The sequence below is a fragment of the Mirounga angustirostris genome, unplaced genomic scaffold (genome assembly GCF_029215605.1).
Source record: "Mirounga angustirostris isolate CCGP_5_RB_7025 unplaced genomic scaffold, mMirAng1.0.hap1 SCAF_6, whole genome shotgun sequence".
NCBI lineage: Eukaryota > Metazoa > Chordata > Mammalia > Carnivora > Phocidae > Mirounga > Mirounga angustirostris.
In genome coordinates, this window is record NW_026991714.1 from 49002434 (window position 1) to 49020225 (window position 17792).

At 49.6% G+C, this 17792-nt stretch overlaps 1 protein-coding gene across 7 annotated transcripts in view; it reads left to right on the forward strand.

Annotated features, from left to right (window-relative positions):
• SEC16B (SEC16 homolog B, endoplasmic reticulum export factor) overlaps positions 1-15261 on the forward strand; it is a 102792-nt gene extending 87531 nt beyond the window's left edge. For 6 of the 7 annotated variants that reach the window (XM_064594273.1, XM_064594275.1, XM_064594276.1 and 3 more), the window contains 12 exons: positions 1100-1205; positions 2834-2974; positions 4127-4270; positions 5343-5415; positions 6717-6986; positions 7778-7845; positions 11099-11251; positions 11423-11518; positions 11828-11930; positions 12066-12145; positions 13218-13316; positions 14174-15261. In XM_064594273.1, coding sequence (XP_064450343.1) covers positions 1100-1205; positions 2834-2974; positions 4127-4270; positions 5343-5415; positions 6717-6986; positions 7778-7845; positions 11099-11251; positions 11423-11518; positions 11828-11930; positions 12066-12145; positions 13218-13316; positions 14174-14242 — 1402 coding nt within the window. In that variant the 3' untranslated portion in view covers positions 14243-15261. The remainder of the gene's footprint in view (positions 1-1099; positions 1206-2833; positions 2975-4126; positions 4271-5342; positions 5416-6716; positions 6987-7777; positions 7846-11098; positions 11252-11422; positions 11519-11827; positions 11931-12065; positions 12146-13217; positions 13317-14173) is intronic. The other variant, XM_064594277.1, reaches the window with a different exon arrangement.
• Positions 15262-17792: the final 2531 nt, after the last annotated feature.

The following is a 17792-nucleotide window of genomic DNA, read 5'->3' on the forward strand; positions in this document are numbered from 1 at the left end:
TGCGTGTTCTGGATCTCTCTTCTCCCCTCCCCGTAATAGTTAAGATTTCCTAAGCCCTTACACTGTGCCAGTCATTTTATTTGCACTGTTTCCTTTAATCATTACAGATTGACCCTATAAATAAGGTATATTTTTAACCTTCACTTGATAGAGGAGGGGAACCAAGGCACAGAGAGGTTAAGTAACTAACCTGAGATAGCACAGCTAGCGTGGGGTCACCCTGGACTTGGAACCCGGGCTGTCAGGCTGCGAAGCCCCGACTGATCAGTGTTGCACCAAGCAGCCTACCTCTGTGGAAACGGCGGTCTTGTGGCGGGCTCTCTCCTGTCATGGTCTCCGATGGTGTCTAGTGGGCTTGTCACATCCCATCTGTGCCCAGTGTGGCAAAAAATGCGTAGGGCTTCATTTGTCTCTCTCCTATGTTTGTGTCGCATGAGGGCATTTCTGGGGATAGCCGGGAGGGACCGTGAGTTCAGATACCACAAGCTGTTGGGGCACGTGGAGGCGTCTGGAAGCCCCTTGGATCACCTTCGCTCAGCCCACTTCGTCTTTGGCTGAATGGACACCTGGCTCAGGGACTGTCATTTGATTTTTGGCTCAGCTGTCCTCCCCATTCTTGGCCACCTTTCTCGGTGCTCTTGGGGCCCCACATCACTCCCTCTTCTCTTTTGTTCAGGCCAAGCGTGGCCTCTCACAGGTGCACGTTCTAGGCCTTCCAGGCACTAAGGTTCGCTCTCAGCATGTTTAAGAGGAGCACCCAGTGCCCCGCCGAGGCAGGAGGGAGAGCAGCTTGCCTTAGGGGACCCTCCAGCAAAGAAGGTGGAGGACCCCACCCTTTTCTGCAGTCTTTGCTCCCCAGCACCTCTGGTGCAGGCCCGTGTTCTGTTCCATCTCCAGCCTCAAGAAGGTGGAACGAGAGGAGGCCAAACATTCACTCTGGAGGCCCAGAGCGTCTTTCCTGCCTGGGAGCCTTCCCAGGGATCAGCCCAGGGCGGAAGCTCTATCACAAACGGGTGCAGCTGGTGTTTGTCTGCTAGGATTGAAACCCCTCCCCTCCCACCATGCCTCAATTTCTTTTATTATTATTCCCTGGTTTTAGTCAAGAGTTTTTGAAATTTGCAACGACTGAGGCTATCCAGAGGACGGAAATCTTCGAGTACTGTCAGATGCTGGGCCGCCCCAAATCCTTCATCCCTTCTTTCCAGGTAACGCACGACCGTCAGCAGCTGGATTTCCAGCTTTACTATTTGGCATGGAGTAGCCGGGCTAAGTCATCGACAGCACTTTTCTTCATTAGCTTGAGTGTGGGAAGAGTTAGGATTTCTTCCTAGGTCTCCTAAAGGTCTACATTTTAAGATATGAAAGCAAAACACGGCAGCGCCCCCTCTGCTGGAGGCTCCTGCCTCCCACCTGACAAATGGAAATCAACCAGTGTCCTGGGGTCTCTGCTCCTCACATCTGCTTTGCAGCAACTTCTGCTCTGCTCTCGCGAAACAGCTCTCCCTTCTCCTCTGCCCCTTGGCCATCCTGCCGGGGGTGGGAGAAGGAGGCCCAGCCCAGGGGCTGCCCAGCCTGCTCCCTCCGTCTGACCTGCTCCTGCCCTCTCTTTTGGACCCCTCTGTCTTTGAGCTCTGAAAGTTCCTCCTGGCTCCGTCCCTGGTCCTCACCCTTCCTTCTTCCCCTCGGGGCTTCAGCTGTGCAGGTGGAGTGCAGGCTGCAGGTTCTCCTCTCTTCTCTCAATTTCTCAGCTGGATGCCCTGTTGTCACCTCGGATTCATCAAGACTCCTTCAGAGCCTGCCCCCGGAGTGCACCCAGCCACACACACACACACGCTCACCCCACAACACAAAGCACAAAACCAAACCTTGAAAATGAGTGAATTAGTTATGAGAAGGGAAGTGACCCCATTAGTATCTTCTTTCGGTCTTTTACTGAAGACTCTCCTTCCCCGACAAAGCCATGCCAGACCAGCTCCCTCTTGAACAGTCCTTTCATCCCTCTCTCCCTTCTTGGGTCATCCCCCCCTTTCAGTCTCCTCTGGGCTGAGAGTAGGGGATTAGCTAGTTTTAGTGAGTACGCTCTAGGTGCGGGCATAGCGCTTTTGTGTTTTTAGAGTATTACTTCTCATCCCGTGAGGTGTGCATGATTACCCCCCTTTCCCAAAACAGGAAACTGAAGCTCAGAGGAGTTACATGCTCTTGGCTCACATCTCTTGCGTACCATTTGTTCCAAGACCTTTGCGTGGATTATCTAATTTAATCTTTACAACAGCCAAAGGGTAAATAGTATTATTATCCCCATATTAGAGTGAGGAAACTGAGGCACAGGGGGGTGGGATAACCAGCCCAAGGTGGCACACCCAGTGTGGAGCTGGGATTTGACCTTGGACCTGTCTGATTCCCAAACTGTCATGCTCCATCTTGCTCTACCCCTCATGCTTCTGTGAATACCCGCCTGCTCTGCGTCTGAGTCATTTCTTCTTCCTTTCTATGTCCCCCCTGGCGCCTGGTCCTCCACGCCACCTACACCAGGCTTTCCAGGTGGCTGGGCTTCCTGATAAGAAGTAAGTAGTCTGGTGTATTTTGATGGGGACTTGGTCTACGGAGACTGAACTGATGGTGACTCCCATCACTCTCTCCATGATGCGGGATCTGCAGGCTGGATTTGAAATTGTGCCCATACCCAGATAGGATGCCCCAAATGGCACAAGGCCCTCCTTGAGATTTGGATGGCAGAGTTAATGGGAGCTGGCTTCCAGGAAGTCTTATCTGCGTTCCTCTCCTTCTATGCCTGCCTGGATGGACTCCTCACCGGCCCTGTTCCTCTTCACAGGTGTATAAGCTCCTTTATGCTTCCCGGCTGGCAGATTACGGCCTTGCGTCCCAGGCCTTACATTACTGTGAAGCCATTGGCGCGGCCCTCCTTAGCCAGGAAGAGAGCAATCACCCAGTGCTATTAGGGGAACTCATCAAGGTGAGTTTCTCAAAGGGTTCTCTGCGGGTGTTTTATCTTCAGCGTTCAGAGAAAGCTATTGTAGAGTAGCTTAGACTCCACATCTCCTTGGAACATGCCGGAAAATTGGAGCCCATGGCTGTCTTTGACCACGTACGCGTGCCCAGGTGTGATAAGCCGAGTCCTGACACCACACAAAGAAACAGGCAGTGGGCGGACGGTGGTGGGATTGGGAGACGGGAAACCAGGCGTGTGCTCTGCCAGAAACTTAGTCTTGCAACTGCTTTTCTGGGACAGTGAAACTGCACGTTACGGTGAACCGTTCTAATTATAAACGCCGGACTTGGAAAATATATTTTAGTGATTAAAACAGGAAATGATCCTTATTAAAATGCTTTTAAATGCATGGAATATTTTATCACATGTGGGATACATTTAAAAAACAAAACAAAAACAAATCAACTCTTAGTTCCTGGGGAAAAAAACAATCAGGCAAATAGTAGTTCCAATTAACCAAAGAAAAATCCATTAGCTAGAGAGTCCAGCAGCCCACGGTCAATTTTTGCTTTGCTTTAGATGAGTCCCGAGGGTTGGATCCTATAGCCAACCCATCTCTAGTGCCAAGCCCCCTGCCCCTGAGGGGTCTGCCAACAGGCCGGGGGCTGTAGCGCCTCAGGGACCTGGCATGGAGGAGCTGGGAAGTTTGGGGACTTCATAAGGGAGTAGAATCTTGCAACACAAGGTAGCCCCTCGACCAGCAGTGTGGGCATTACTTGGAAGCTGGTTAGAAATGCAGCATCTCAGGCCCCACCCAGAACTCTGGGATCAGATTTAGCATTTTAGCAACAGTCCAGGTGGTTCCCCAGGGCACTGGAGTTTGGGAAGCCTCGCTAGAGGCTCTACCCCTCTTTGCAGAGATGCAGAGCTGGGTAACAGTTTCTTCTTACATCTTATGGAGGATCTAACATCAAGATGGGTTAATTGTTTATGTTGCAATTTCGGGAAGGTACCTGCTGAATTTGCTACCTCTCGGTTATTCTTTGTAATCTAATTGGCAAGGGCGTGAAGATTGTCTTTATCCCATTCCCTTATTGCCTCGTTCCCTATTGTGTTTCTGTTTCTCCTTTCCCCTCTCTTACCTTCACCCCTGACCCCGCTGGAAACCTGGCACAGCTAGCAGAGAGATTGAAGCTGTCAGATCCCTTGGTTGTAGAGAGACACCGTGGAGACAGGGACCCGGAGCCAGCCTGGCTGGTGCCCCTTCGCAGGCGATTTGAGGAGCTGGTGCCCCTTCGCAGGCGGCTCGAGGAGCTGGCGGTGAGTGGGGCTGGAGCCGGGCCAGGGGCTGAGACCTTTGTTTCTCTCTTCGCTCCCCTAGCACCGAGTAGGCAGGCACTGACCTTGGCAAGTCCCCGACCCCGTGGAGGGCCCTGAAGTCCCCCAGCACCCACGAGGCACAGGTTGACCCGGGCAGGGGTGGCGCTCAGCCTCCCAGCTTCCCCCCCACCGCCCCGGTCCCTGTCTAGGGTGGAAAGGGTTTCCTGTGTCAGCCTGTGAGACCTGGGGCCCTCTTGCTGATGCCCCTTGCCACCCTTCTCTGGGGTCCTAGAAGATACATTTTATGACCATTAAAGCTTTCATCTCTCTGTTAGGATCTACGGATCACAGTGGACCCATGTCACTTTCATGGAATGTAGGGCAATTGCTTAAAAGATTTCCAGGCCTTTCCTTTTTGTTCTGACAAGTGCAAAAGCTGCCAGCGGTAATTGTAACATAATTGGAACGGGGCTGCCTCCATTCTCTTTCTTCCGCCGTCTCTGAAGACAGGACAGGGTGGATTTTTCAAGGCACACGCAGCCCTGATTCCCGCCCTGTGCTACGCACACGGGGTCCTGGGCCCCGCGGTCTGGTCCCTTCCACTTGCCTCTTCCTCGGGGAGATGATGGATGGCGCTGGTGTCCTGGTCCCTGCCTGCTCTGAGCAGGGCTGAGGCCTCCCTCCTGCCCATGTGCCTCTCCCACCAGCCCTTGGCATTCAGGCGACATTCCCCTACCTTGCCACTCCCTCTGAAGTTTCTTTTTGACTTGATTTTTATTTTTTAAAATATTTATTTATTTAAAGATTTCATTTCTTTGTCAGAGAGAGAGAGAGTGCGCGAGTGCACTTGAAGGGGGAGCGACAGAGGGAGAGGGAGAAGCAGACTCCCCGCTGAGCAGGGAGCCCGATGCAGGACTTGATCCCAGGACCCCGGGCTCATGATCTGAGCCGAAGGCAGGGGCGCTTAACCGACTGAGCCACCCAGCCACCCCTTGACTTAATTTTTAAACTGTTGTTCCCTGTTCTTGCTTTTCTTTGTGTGGCTTAAAAAGATTTTACTTTATTTTACTAGCACAAGGTAGCAGGAGACACTGGGGATCTTCGTTCTGCTCACTCAGATACTTCGGGAGCCAGAGGGACGGCAGGTACCCACGCCGACGACCTGAGTGTGGGGAGGGCTGACGCTCAGCACCTGGTCATACGAGATGCAGACCTTAGGGAACACTCTGCTTGCCCTTCCTGGAGCGCTTCCTTGCCTGTTTCAATCTGATCCATTGGTCCAGGCACCTTTTCCCCACAGCTCCAGCCGGCCACAGGCATCCCAACACTGCTAAGTTCCCGCATTGTGAGAGTTTCTGCCTCACATTCAGGTTTTAATCCTCATTGTATTGTGTTGTGATCTCATGGTTTCGCCAGCCTCAGTAGCTTCCCCCCAGAGAGGAAGCCAGAGATGGTGGATTGTCCATACGTCATGTAGGTGTTGGAGACATAAGAAGGTTTTTTTGAGCTATCAGTTTGAGTTTTGAGCATTCGATTGCTATACACATGTGACATACGTTTCAAATTATTTTCAGCATGTCCTTCCTTTCCCCTCAGGCTTCCTCTGGGCGCTGGGTCGGGCAGAAAGTATTACCCCCAGCTGGTTCTGCGCCCTTTCCTCCAGCTACCCCCCCATAGTGGGGTCAGGGCAGGGCTTCTTCTCTTTACCTCTAGCCGTTTCCCACCCTTTAGCACTTCCTTCACGGATGAGCAAGGGGAAGGCCAGGCAGTCAGGCGAGGTTTCTGCACCTGGGCTTTGGTGCTATGTCACGGAACCTGTGAAGGTCACGGGCTGGAGGGGAGCCAGGCTGGGTGTTTCTGAACACCGCTTCTGCTAGGAGGCAGCTGTGTCTCTTGTCATCCAGCTGAGCATGTGGGCCAGCAGCCCCAGCAGCCCCGTGACCTTGGGCCCATCACGGCACACGTCCACACCACCATCCATCTCACTGGCAAAATGGCAGAGCCCGAAGGAATACCTCCACGCTTGCTTCCAGGGCAAAGCCATCATGTCTGTGGTCCGATTCGGGTTTTAACTAGAAACTGTTCAAACACCCAAGTCCATGAGGAAATCCTTAAAGGGGAAAGTTTATCCCAAAGTAAAAAAGTATGGCATTAAATGAGGTGGTAATTTCTATCCCCTCAGTGCACTAATTGCTCCCTTAAGGCTCGGAGATCATACACGGGAGTGAAGGAAATCATTTTGTCAACTCTAAGTCATAAGCAGTGAGAGGCGTTCCAATCACAGCTGGGTTGTACTTGTCATTGCATGAACGGCAGCCACATTGAGCGGCCTGTCTTTGTGACTTCTTTCCAAGGAGGACGTGGGCAAGAATGGTTCTGGTGTGATTGGTCCATTCTAATGCCATATTTCAGGTCTCAGCTCTTCTTCTTTGCCCTATGTCCTTAGAAAGCACTTTCTACCATGATCTTTCGGGACATCAAAGCGACTCAGGAGCCCTTGGGGACCGCTCAGCCTTGTGGCCAGCCCTAGAGCGGACGTGGCCGTCCCAGCCCAGCCTGCAACAGCCCTTTCCCCACCCAGCAGGAGGAAGTGTGGGGCAGACCGAGGTCCCTGTGCCTCTTTACTCAGTTCCTGGGACTGGTGGCAGCCTGGCCGTGACAGGGACTCCTGGAGGAGGAGCCTGGGAGGAAACCCAGCAGATACACCCACCCGTTGGTAAGACCTGGGTGAGGAGTTTTGAAGGGGAGGAAGCAAAGAGGGAGGTGGAGGGACCAGTAGGAGGAGGTGGGGTCAGAGCCGATAAAGCCCTGAATGGTGTGCGCCTGACTACGCGGCAGCCCTGGGGCTGGTACTTTGCATGCGTCCGAGGGACGCTGCTCCCTTCCTTTGCAGTCTGCCTCTCCACTGGGACAAACGACAAGGCCAACAGCAGTTCCTCCTGCCCTCCTCTTGGATGCATAGTTTCTAGAAGAGAGGTTGCAGGGTGGAGGAAGGAGGGAAATGCCATCTGCGCCTCCAGCTGTGTCGTCCTGCACCCAAGAGCTCACTGTCAGGGGTCGCTAGCAGAGGCCCACTCTTCTGTCCTGCTCCCAAGGGTGGTGATGGGAAACAGAGGGGCTGAGTGTGGTGAGCCGTGCTGAGTGACACCAGGGGAGCTCTGGATTAGATCTTCAACCTTCTAAGATAATGTCCTGTCCAAGACAGGAGGCTCAAATGGAGGAAAGTCGGGAGGATCCCTGTGATCTAGTTCCACGTGGCCCTGGTTTCCAGGATTCCTAAGGAATGGCTTGGCTTGGAGTAGAGGTCAGGTGACCAGCATGTCTTCAGGCGGCTGGAATTGAGAGGGTTTTGTATGTGGACTTCACATTAATGTGACCCACTTGGAGTCATGGGCTTGGACCTGCAGCTTCTTGGCAATTAGAAAAGCTGACTGCGTCCCATTCTTTCTTCAGGTTAGATAGGAAAAGCTCAAGTTCAAATCACGGTGTTTGTGTTTTGTGCCATAGGAGAGAACACAGTGTCTCAAGGAAGTTTCCAGCATCCTGATGGTCAAAATGTTGTTTCCCAACCCCAGGTGAGAAGACAAAGCACAGCAGATGCCTACTCTAATGCTTCCGGTTTTTTCCAATGGCCCAGCTTTCTTAGCCATGTGCAGACTCCTTCTTCTGCCTGGTACCTGCTCTCCCTTCCACGCTGTACCTTGTTTCACCAAATCCTAGTGGTGGGGAGGAGGGCCATGTTCCTGACACAACCAGTGTCCAGGGGGGGAGGGGTGGCGGGGCCGAGTTTTGTTTTGGCCTCAGAGATCTCTCACATCCTCTCCTCACCTGTTGCACCACTCACCACATCCTGCCCTGTCATGGGGAACTCTTGATGCTTCTTTCTTTTTTTTTTTTTTTTAAAGATTTTATTTATTTGAGAGAGAGAATGAGAGACAGAGAGAGCACACGAGAGGGGGTAGGGTCAGAGGGAGAAGCAGACTCCCCGCCGAGCAGGGAGCCCGATGTGGGACTCGATCCTGGGATTCCAGGAACACGACCTGAGCCGAAGGCAGTCGCTTAACCAACTGAGCCACCCAGGCGCCCTGATGCTTATTTCTTTATTGTAATTTTTACCTCACTTTTTTTTCCAAGAAGGATTTATGGCTGCTGTGTCTTTTCTCCTCAGTTAGGCTGGAAGGTCTTGGAGGTGGCCCTGCCTAATTGACTGTGTTAGCTAGACACTTAACCCTTCCCCCAACAATGGGTATTTGAGATGTTCTTCAGTTTTGCCTGAAGGCTGGAGGGTTTCATTGTATAAATTTGATCACATAAATAGTGGTTACATCCTATAAATGTCTCAAGTAGTAATGGGACTGTAGGACTTAAAAACTTTTATGCTTTCCTTATTTTTTCCTGACTGAAATGTACTGTAGTACATTACTGTTATAGAAAACTTGAAAAATAAAGAAAAAGTATCATAAATTATCAATCAAATATTACTCATATGTTTCTGAATGTGTATAGAAAACTTTATTTCCTATTTGTTATTTAATACTATAAAATGAGGTTTTCCATGTCATTCATAAATGATTTTTATTTTTATTTATTATTTTATTGTTATTTTATTTATTTTTAAAATTTATTTTATTATGAGAGAGAAAGAGAGAGCATGCCAGCCCGAGTGGGGGGGAGGGGCAGAGGGAGAGAGAGAAGCCGACTCCCTGCTGAGGGAGCCCTATGTGGGGCAGTTAGATCACATAGCATAAAATTAGCAAAAAAATGTGGGGCAATTAGATCACATAGCATAAAATTAGCAAAAAATCACCCAGGATCACAACCTGAGCCGAGGCAGACACTTAACCAACTGAGCCACTCAGGCACCCCTATTTTGTTTTATTTTTTAAGATTTATTTATTTGAGAGAGAGAGAGCATGAGTGAGCATGCAAGGGTGGAGGAGGGGCAAAGAGAAACTTAAGCAGACTCTGCGCTAAGCATGGAGCCGTCCATGGGGCTCCATCTCACCACCCTGAGATCACCACTTGAACAGAAACCAAAGTCAGACGCTTAACCGACTGAGCCACCCAGGTGCCCCCATTAATGATTTTTAATATTGGTATGATCAAGTCCATTATGTGAAAGCACCATCATTCATTCATTCATTCATTCATTCATTCATTCATTCGTTCATTCATTCACAAATCCCAAGTTCCTATAATGTCCCCAGCACAGTCACAGGGCTGGGGACACATAGGGAACCAGACAAAGCCTACTCCCATGTGCTTCTGTTTAGTGGAGGTGACTCAAATAAACAACTGTGTGCATGAGGGATTTTACTTTAGATGGGCTGGCCGGGGAGGGCCCCTCTGGGGAGGTCTTGAGCAGAGGTCAGAATGGGGGGGCAGACATTTCAAGTGTGTCTCTCTTCCTTTTCTCTCTTTCCTCCTCTCTCTTTGATTTCCTTTCCCTTCCCCTCACGTGTAAAACACGGTGGTGGACATTCTAGTGATGGACGTGCAAACCTTGTGTATTTCTTGAATTACTCAACCGGGAGAAAGTCCTAGAAAGGGAGTCAGACTGCTGAGGTTTGAATCCTTGCTCTGCCATCTCCTAGCTGTGTGGCCTTAGACAAGTTGCCTAATCTTTCTGTGTCTTAGTTTTCTCATATGTAAAATGGGATGATAATAACCCTCCTCACAGGACAGTTGTAAGGATTAAACGAATCACTATATATAAGTGCTTAGAACAGCGTTTACTACCTAGTAAATGCTGTACTCAGAATAAAAAATTGAAGCTTTTTCTAGATTTGCCAAAGTATTTCCAAGGGTTGTACCAATTATGCCTTTTTGGAGTATAGAATGTGAATATAACACAGAAGGACAAATGTTGTGTGATTCTGCTTATATGAGGTGCCTAGAAGAGGCAAATTTATGGACAAAAAGAGTAGAGGTGCCTAGGGGCTTGGGGGGAGGGGAAAATGGGGAGTTAGTGTTTAGTGGGCACAGAGTTTCTGTTGAGGTTAATTAAATGTTCTGGAAATGGATTATTTATTATTATTTTTAAAAAATATTTTATTTATTTGACAGAGAGACACAGCGAGAGAGGGAACACAAGCAGGGGGAGTGGGAGAGGGAGAAGCAGGCTTCCCGCGGAGCTAGGAGCCCGATGCGGGGCTCGATCCCAGGACCCTGGGACCATGACCTGAGCGGAAGGCAGACACTTAACGACTGAGCCACCCGGGCGCCCCTGGAAATGGATTATTAGTGGTGGCTATACAACATTGGGAATATACTGATGCCACTGAATTGCACACTTAAAAATGGTTAAATCGGTGAATTTTATGCTATGTATATTTTCCACCCCCCCACAAATATAAAGGCACATGGGCATATTTTGCCCTTCTCTGTTGCATTTGTTCTCAGTTGATCTTGAACAAGTCTGCTAGGAATGAGCTCTCAGATGAATGAGGGTCAGTCTCTGTCCTTTTGGGTGTGTAGGTACCCGTGGGGTGTGTCCTGTCCCGCTTCCTCTCCACCGGGGGCCTTCCACATCCTCTGCTCCAGGCTTCAGCATAATTCTGGAACTTTGATGTGGGGAGGGAGCACAGCGGCCGGAAGCCCAGAGGATTAGGGGATAACACAAGGATGGGGATGGGCTCTGGCCTTGTCCTGCGGCCTTCGGCAAATCATTTCTCCTAGCTAAGCCTGATTTCCTCGTCAGTAAAATGTGAGCCTGTAAGGCCATCCCAGTGATTTACTTAGCGGGGCTGGTGAGGGAGAACATGTGATTTGCCCTCATAACCTGTCAAGTGCTATAAAAACGTTCGTTCTTATGTTCTTTAATTCCAGGTGCCAGCGATTCCCAGATCACGAAATAATTCTGAGAGTTCCACTGTTTCAGTCAAGGAGGATGAGGAGGAGTCCTCCGATGAGGCAGATAAAAAATCTTCCCAAAGCCTGGCACAGAAAGAAAAGCCAGGAGACGAGAAAGAGAACATGAAGGTGGATGGTCTTGTTCTGCCGTCCCCTTCCCAAATGGTGTGGGGGGCAGACTTGGGAACCTAGGCTTTGGCAGGGCCTCCGACTCCCCAGCATCGTACTGGGGTGGGCCTGTCTCCTAGTCAGTGGGAGAAGCACACCTGTAGGCCCTAAATCTCCTCCTTTCCCTTCCAGAGCTCCGGGTTTGGCTGGTTCAGCTGGTTTCGCTCGAAGCCCACCAACAATGCATCCGCCTCTGGAGAAGACTCATCTGACAGTCCCAACTCTGAGGTAAGTGAGAGGGCCCCAGGGGCAAGGACCCTTCCTCTCCTGTGGGTCCATTGGAGGAAGTTTCCTCAGAGCCTCTGAGGCCCAGAGCTGGCATCTGGCAATTGGCAAAGGCCAACTGGGTCTTAAAAATTAGGACGAAGAATATTAACTTTAGGGCACCAGTAGTTGTTTGATTACTGAGCGGAGGGGTGGCACGAGAGTTTTGGGGTGAGTCCCCAGCCGCAGGTCACAGGTTGGGGCCGCTGTTGTGGGCATGAGTTTGTTAGCAACCAGTACCTCCAACTCTGCCTGTCTTTCTCCACGACGCAGGAGACCTCCAGAGCATCTTCTCCCCCTGAGGCTGGCCCTGGCTTCACACTGACCTCTCTCCCGGAGCCCCAGTCTCTGCCGGACACCTTGTCTGGAGCGACAGGTACCGCCAACCTCATGTCCTCTGGGTCTGTGGGCTCTCTGGGTCTGAGGTACCTCGGGCCTTGGGGGCACCTTCTGAGAGCGGGCCTTCCTCAGCCCTGAGCCGTGGAAACAGCTCTGACTCATTGCTTTCCAGGCGAGGGCCAAGTCCGAGGATCAGCGTCCGGTGGGAGAGCAGCTGAGGGCGCTGGGAGTGAAGGCCTGTCTGGGCCTGAGGTGAGCAGCCCCCAGGCTGGAGCTTAGGGCCCCACCAGAGGCCTGCGTGTGCAAGGACTGAACATTCAGTGTGGGCTGGAGGTGCCACCCGGTGAGGGCAGAAAGCTTCTGTAGTAGTCTGCTAGGGCCACCATGACAAAATGTCACAGGCTACAGCTTAAAGTGATTTCCTCACAGCTCTGGAGGCTGGACGTCTGAGGCAGGGTGTTGGCAGGGTTGGTTTCTCCTGAGGCCTCATTCCTTGGCTTGTAGATGGCCATGGCTTTCACAGGGTCTTCCCTCTGTGTGTCTCTGTGTCCAAACTTCCCCTTCTTATAAGGACACCGGGCACATTGACTTAGGGCCCACCCTAATGCCCTCATCTTACCTTAATCACCTCTTTATTTTTTTTTAAGATTTTAAGTAATCTTTACACCCAACGTGGGGCTTGAACTTACAACCCCGAGATCCAGAGTCACATGCTCTACTGACTGAGCCAGCCAGGCGCCCCCTCAAACACTTCTTTAAAGACACTACCTCTAAATACATTCTGAAGTACTGGGGGTTAGAATCTCCACATAGGAAGTTTCAGGGGGACATGATGTAGCCCATAACGACTTCCTTAGGTGAAGTCTAGAGAACGGCCTCTTTCCGTGTCCCAGAGCTCACCAGGGACTTTGGCAAGGGCTGTAAAAAGTTCTTGATGAATCGTCCACATGGTACGTATTTCATGCCGATTGCTAGGAAAACATTTTTATTTTCTTGTGGTTGGGTTAGAGCACTCTTGCAGTATTTTAGGCCTTTCCGAGAATATGATACTACTTTTTATGGTGCTATCAAGAGAATTGACAGTGGCTTTTTTTTGTCACTCGCTCCAGGTGCAGCAGACCCTGAGCCTCTGCTTTTGCCACCCCAGACCCAGGGGTTGGCCGTGCCCACTTGAATCACGTTTGTTTGCTTGAATTCCCTGAGGTCTATCAGGAAATCCTTTTCATCGGTATCTCTTGACCAAAGTTGACACTCGAGGGAAACCCTTGATGTTCTGGAACCAGAAGCGGCGACTGATAGGATTTTCTATTATTTTCCATCACAGGCTGTTTCCTCTGAGCTTTACTTCAACCCTGGTGTTCTGCTTCCCCCAACTCCCTTGAAAGGAAGTGTTCCTCTCTACAACCCATCTCAGGTCCCCCAGGTAAGGGAGCCCTGAGGGAGAGGGGTTAGGAGCACAAATTTTGGATGAAGGCAATCCAAGTTTATAGTCCTTGTTTGCCACTTAGTGTGTGTGGGTTCTTGCACAATGACTTACCCTCTATAAGACTCAGTTTCTGCATCTGTAAAGTGGGGTTAGTAGTAGCCACCTCGCGGGGGTGGGCGTGAGGATTAAATGGGAGCATGTGTGTGAAGGGCCTCATGCATGGAAAATGCTCAGTCAGTGTCACTATTAGTAATACCACTCTTGACCTTTCACAGGTCTTGAGACTCTGAGAGACACATAGGTGTTGGTACCAGTGGTGTGGAAATACCGTCACTCCACCTGGGGGTGTCAGGGATCATTGCAAACTTTGAGAGAAACTAAAATCCCTGCCCTTCAGTGACTTGGGAGTAGATTGATTGCTCTTATGTACCCATTTGGCCTTGTCTCTTTTTTTTTTTTTTAAAAGATTTTATTTATTTATTTGAGAGAGAGAGAGAGAGAGCACATGAGAGGGGGGACGGTCAGAGGGAGAAGCAGACCCCCTGCTGAGCAGGGAGCCCGATGCAGGACTCGATCCCGGGACTCCAGGATCATGACCTGAGCCAAAGGCAGTCGCTTAACCAACTGAGCCACCCAGGTGCCCTGGCCTTGCCTCTTAATAAAATTGAATTTCTTTTGCTATAGTTAAGAGGTGCAGATGTCGGGTGAAAGTAAATAATTAGAATATCACCATGGGAAGCCAAATGCAGCCTGAGTGTTCTAGACTCAGGATGCCCTAGCTCAGTCCAACCAGCCAGCCCTGGATGGAGTCCTGCTTGGAGCTATAATCTCAGGCAACCTTTTTTCTTTTCCAGCTCTCCATGGTTAGTAGTTTGAACCGACCGAATCGCCTAGCTCAGCGCCGCTATCCAACCCAGCCATGATGATAATGGCCACCTGTCCCAGGCTGGTCTCCTTCCTTGATTTCCAACCCCTCTGCCATATTGGGGCCCCCCAGAGGGTCCTGCTGGCCTATTGCCTTCACTGGGACAGGGTCTTCCAGGACACAGCTCAGTCCAGTCTCAACATTAGCTTCAGAATGATGGCTAGTACCACGTCGGATGGAAAAGCTCGGTAGAACAGCAGACCGGAGGTGAGCAGGATGCCATGGCGGGAGCATTCAGGATGGTAGCTTCAGATCCTCAGGAGAGTCAAGCGAACTTGGAATTCCCTCAGCTGGAATCAAGACGAATCCACTGGGCTTTGCGGCAGGAAATTATTTGGGGGAGGCGCCCAGAGCGATATTCGTGACCAATGTTGATGCATTCCTCAGTCTTAGTTAGAGACCAATTCACAGCTCTAGTTAGCAAAGTTTATATGCTGAAACTTGATTACTGCTTCCCAGCAGAGCTCCCTCCTCACTGACATTTCAGCAGTTTCCCTCTTGGTCCTAGTTTTGTGCACATTTTTATGTGCTTCAGATTAATTATATTTCTCTCACTTTCTTAGCTGGTCCTATTTTTTCACATTCTGGCATCTGGCTATCAAGTTAGATTGCTGTAGGCATCATATTGTCATGGTAACTACTGAACCTAATGATACAGATGGATGGAACATCAGTGTAATAAATGATGGGAAATGTTTCCTAAAAATTCACCCCTTCCATAAGAGAGGAGAATGAGTGCCTTCGATAGTGTTAATACCACCCTTCCTACCTCAGGCCTTTGCAAATGGATGTTGGGAGGGTCACTGGAGCCAGAGGGAGGAGGGGGACATCTTGGAAATTTCCAGTTCTCTTTTCAAACCCAAAATAGGGATGACTCTTGCTGTTTGTCAGATTTGCTGAAAATTGCTCCTCACAAAGAAAGTTTTTTCTATGTGTAATTGTACATATGGGTTTTGTACTCTAATGTACTACAGTTCTGATGTTGATAGTGATTAAACCAGATAATTTTATAGCAAATGCTTGTCTCTGGCTGATTTTTGCAGAGGGAGAGAGCACACTGAGCACACTCTTCCCTGAAGTGCTTCTAATAATGGTTTCATTGTGTGATAAGGTGCATATAGCTGGAAAGAGCCCTTTGTTAACGAAGAATCTGGGGACTGATCCTCTTAACTTCCAAGTCTACTCTAATGTTATTTTTTCAATTTAGAAAGTAGAGACAAAACACCTCTGATACAAATCAGTCACTCCATTAACTATTGCATTTTCTGTTCTCTCAAAAGTTTCTTCATCTCTCAGATTAAATTAGGAAATGTATGCATAAGTGTTTTTTGGACTGAGACGGCCCTTGGTAAATGCCGTTGCCTTATTTCCTCTAAAAGACCTCTGCCTTCGGTTTGGTATGCTGACACCCAGTGGCGGTACTATGGCAGCTGTGTGTGAGTTTGAGAGGAACCAAACGATTTTGACTTGGATCTTAGCACATCCACAGTTCACCCACATCAGGCTCTCTGCTCAGCAGGGAGTCTGCTTCTTCCTCTCACTCTCCAACTGTGTTCTCTCTCAAATAAAATCTTTAAAAAAATTATTAGTAAGCAATCTAATAAGTACAATCCAGACTGTCTCATTGCCTACCAAATTAAATTTTGGATCTTTCATTCATGATATAGGTAATGGAACAGTAATTTAAAACTACTTCTTGGGGCCCCGGGTGGCTCAGTAGGTTGAGCATCCGACTCTGGGTTTCGGCTCAGCTCATGAGCCCAGGGTTGAGCCCTGCATCAGGCTCTGCACTCAGTGGGGAGTCTGCTTGAGATTCTCTCCCTTTGCCCGTCCCCCTGCTTATGTGTGCATGCAAATGCTCTCTCAAATAAATAAACAAAAATAAATCTTAAAAACCCTACTACTCAATAGGTATCCTAATTACTAAGCTAGTTTCTCTTCCTGCATCCTGCCACCAATGCTAGGTCATGTGGCTTAGTGCCCCTGGGAACAATGGCAGAAGGGAAGGCCTAAGAAGCTCTTTAGAGGAGGAGAGTGAGGACCGAAGAGGAAGGCAAAGACCTCAGAGGCCTGTGTACTCACTTCCTCCTCCCATTGGGGAAATTTCTGGAAAATCCATGACTGAAGCATCACTAGAGCCGGCACTGAACTGAGTTACCTCCTTGGCAAGGGGCTACACAGCAGTGAACGACATTTCTGAGGGAAAGTCAGGGGGCTTTATGTGCTAGAAAGGGAGGAGGTCATGAGATTTATGCTAATTCACGATGGACAACTTGTGCTCTGCAAAGTCAGAGTGCATCCATTAATCTGCATGTGGTTGGTTGAAACAAGTCCCATTGTTCATTGGGCAGGAAAGAGCCCTCAGCTGGGTCCGGCAAGGTCTGATGACCAGGGTCACTCAGAGTTCTTGGTTGTTTATCAGCTTTTTTTAGTGGTGAGTTTGCTAAAGGTCCTGATTCTTTTATAGCTTCAGCTGGTTCGAACCAACTGTAGCGAAAGCAAGTGCATCTGTTTCCTTCTTTAGGACGTGAAAGCTTGGGGAGCAGAGCAGGTTGTGAGCGGAGCTGCTGGGGATTGGGGAGCCTGAGAGCTTGGGGCCCTTCCCTCATCCGTAGCTCCGGGAAGGCTGCCAGCCTGGAGAAGCTGGCTCGGACCTGGCAACTTGTCCAATGTGGCTTGAGAGTCATAGAAGCTTGGCCTTGGGGCTGGCCATGGCCTGAGGCAGAGCTGCTAGCCCCCACAGCCTGGCATATGTGGATGACTGCAGGGAATGATGGCCCAGTGTCCCTCAAGGCCACAAGGGACCAGCTGTGCCCCTGCAAGGCAGGGCAAGGCTGAGCCAGATCAGCCACCTGCTTTCCCATCACCAGGAGCCGTTTTGGGGAGTGAGGATGAACAGAATTCTCTAAGGGAAGCCTTTACCGAGAGACCCTGCTTGAAAGAGAAGAGCCTGAGATATTATCAATTGGCAAGTTTGTTTTCTCCCCTAGTCTTCAATGGGGCGTGAGCTTGGAGGAAGAATACTTACAGGGAACAAAGAAGCTCCATTTTCCTTAAACTGAGTGGTGATGTGCAAGCGAGATCCTGCAATATACATATAATTTAATATTTATATGAAAACATTTAAACTTAATGTTCAGTAATTTGGAAGAGAACAAACCATTACATTCCATGTACTTGTCTTTATCACATATCACCATTCCAGGCTTCTGTCTAATCCCCTTATTCGGCCAGAAAACTGCAAACCAGCCCGGCTTCCTCAGTCACCTGCGCACCCTCCCCTTTCAGCCTTAACTCATGCTTTAGGTTACTCAGGATCAAAGCCTCTGCGAGCTTTTCTTCCCCCGCCCCCGGAAATCTTTTTTTTTTTTTCTCTTTGCTCTCTTCCTCTGGGCAACCAAGACGAAGAGCAAGAGGCTGCATCCACCTCTTCACTAAAATCAGAGTATTTTCTTCCCAAGAGGAAATATGCAAAACAGTCTTCTGCTTGAAAAGAATAATAGGTGTAAAATTTGGGTCTGTGCACTCATAGGTGTTTCTCTGATACT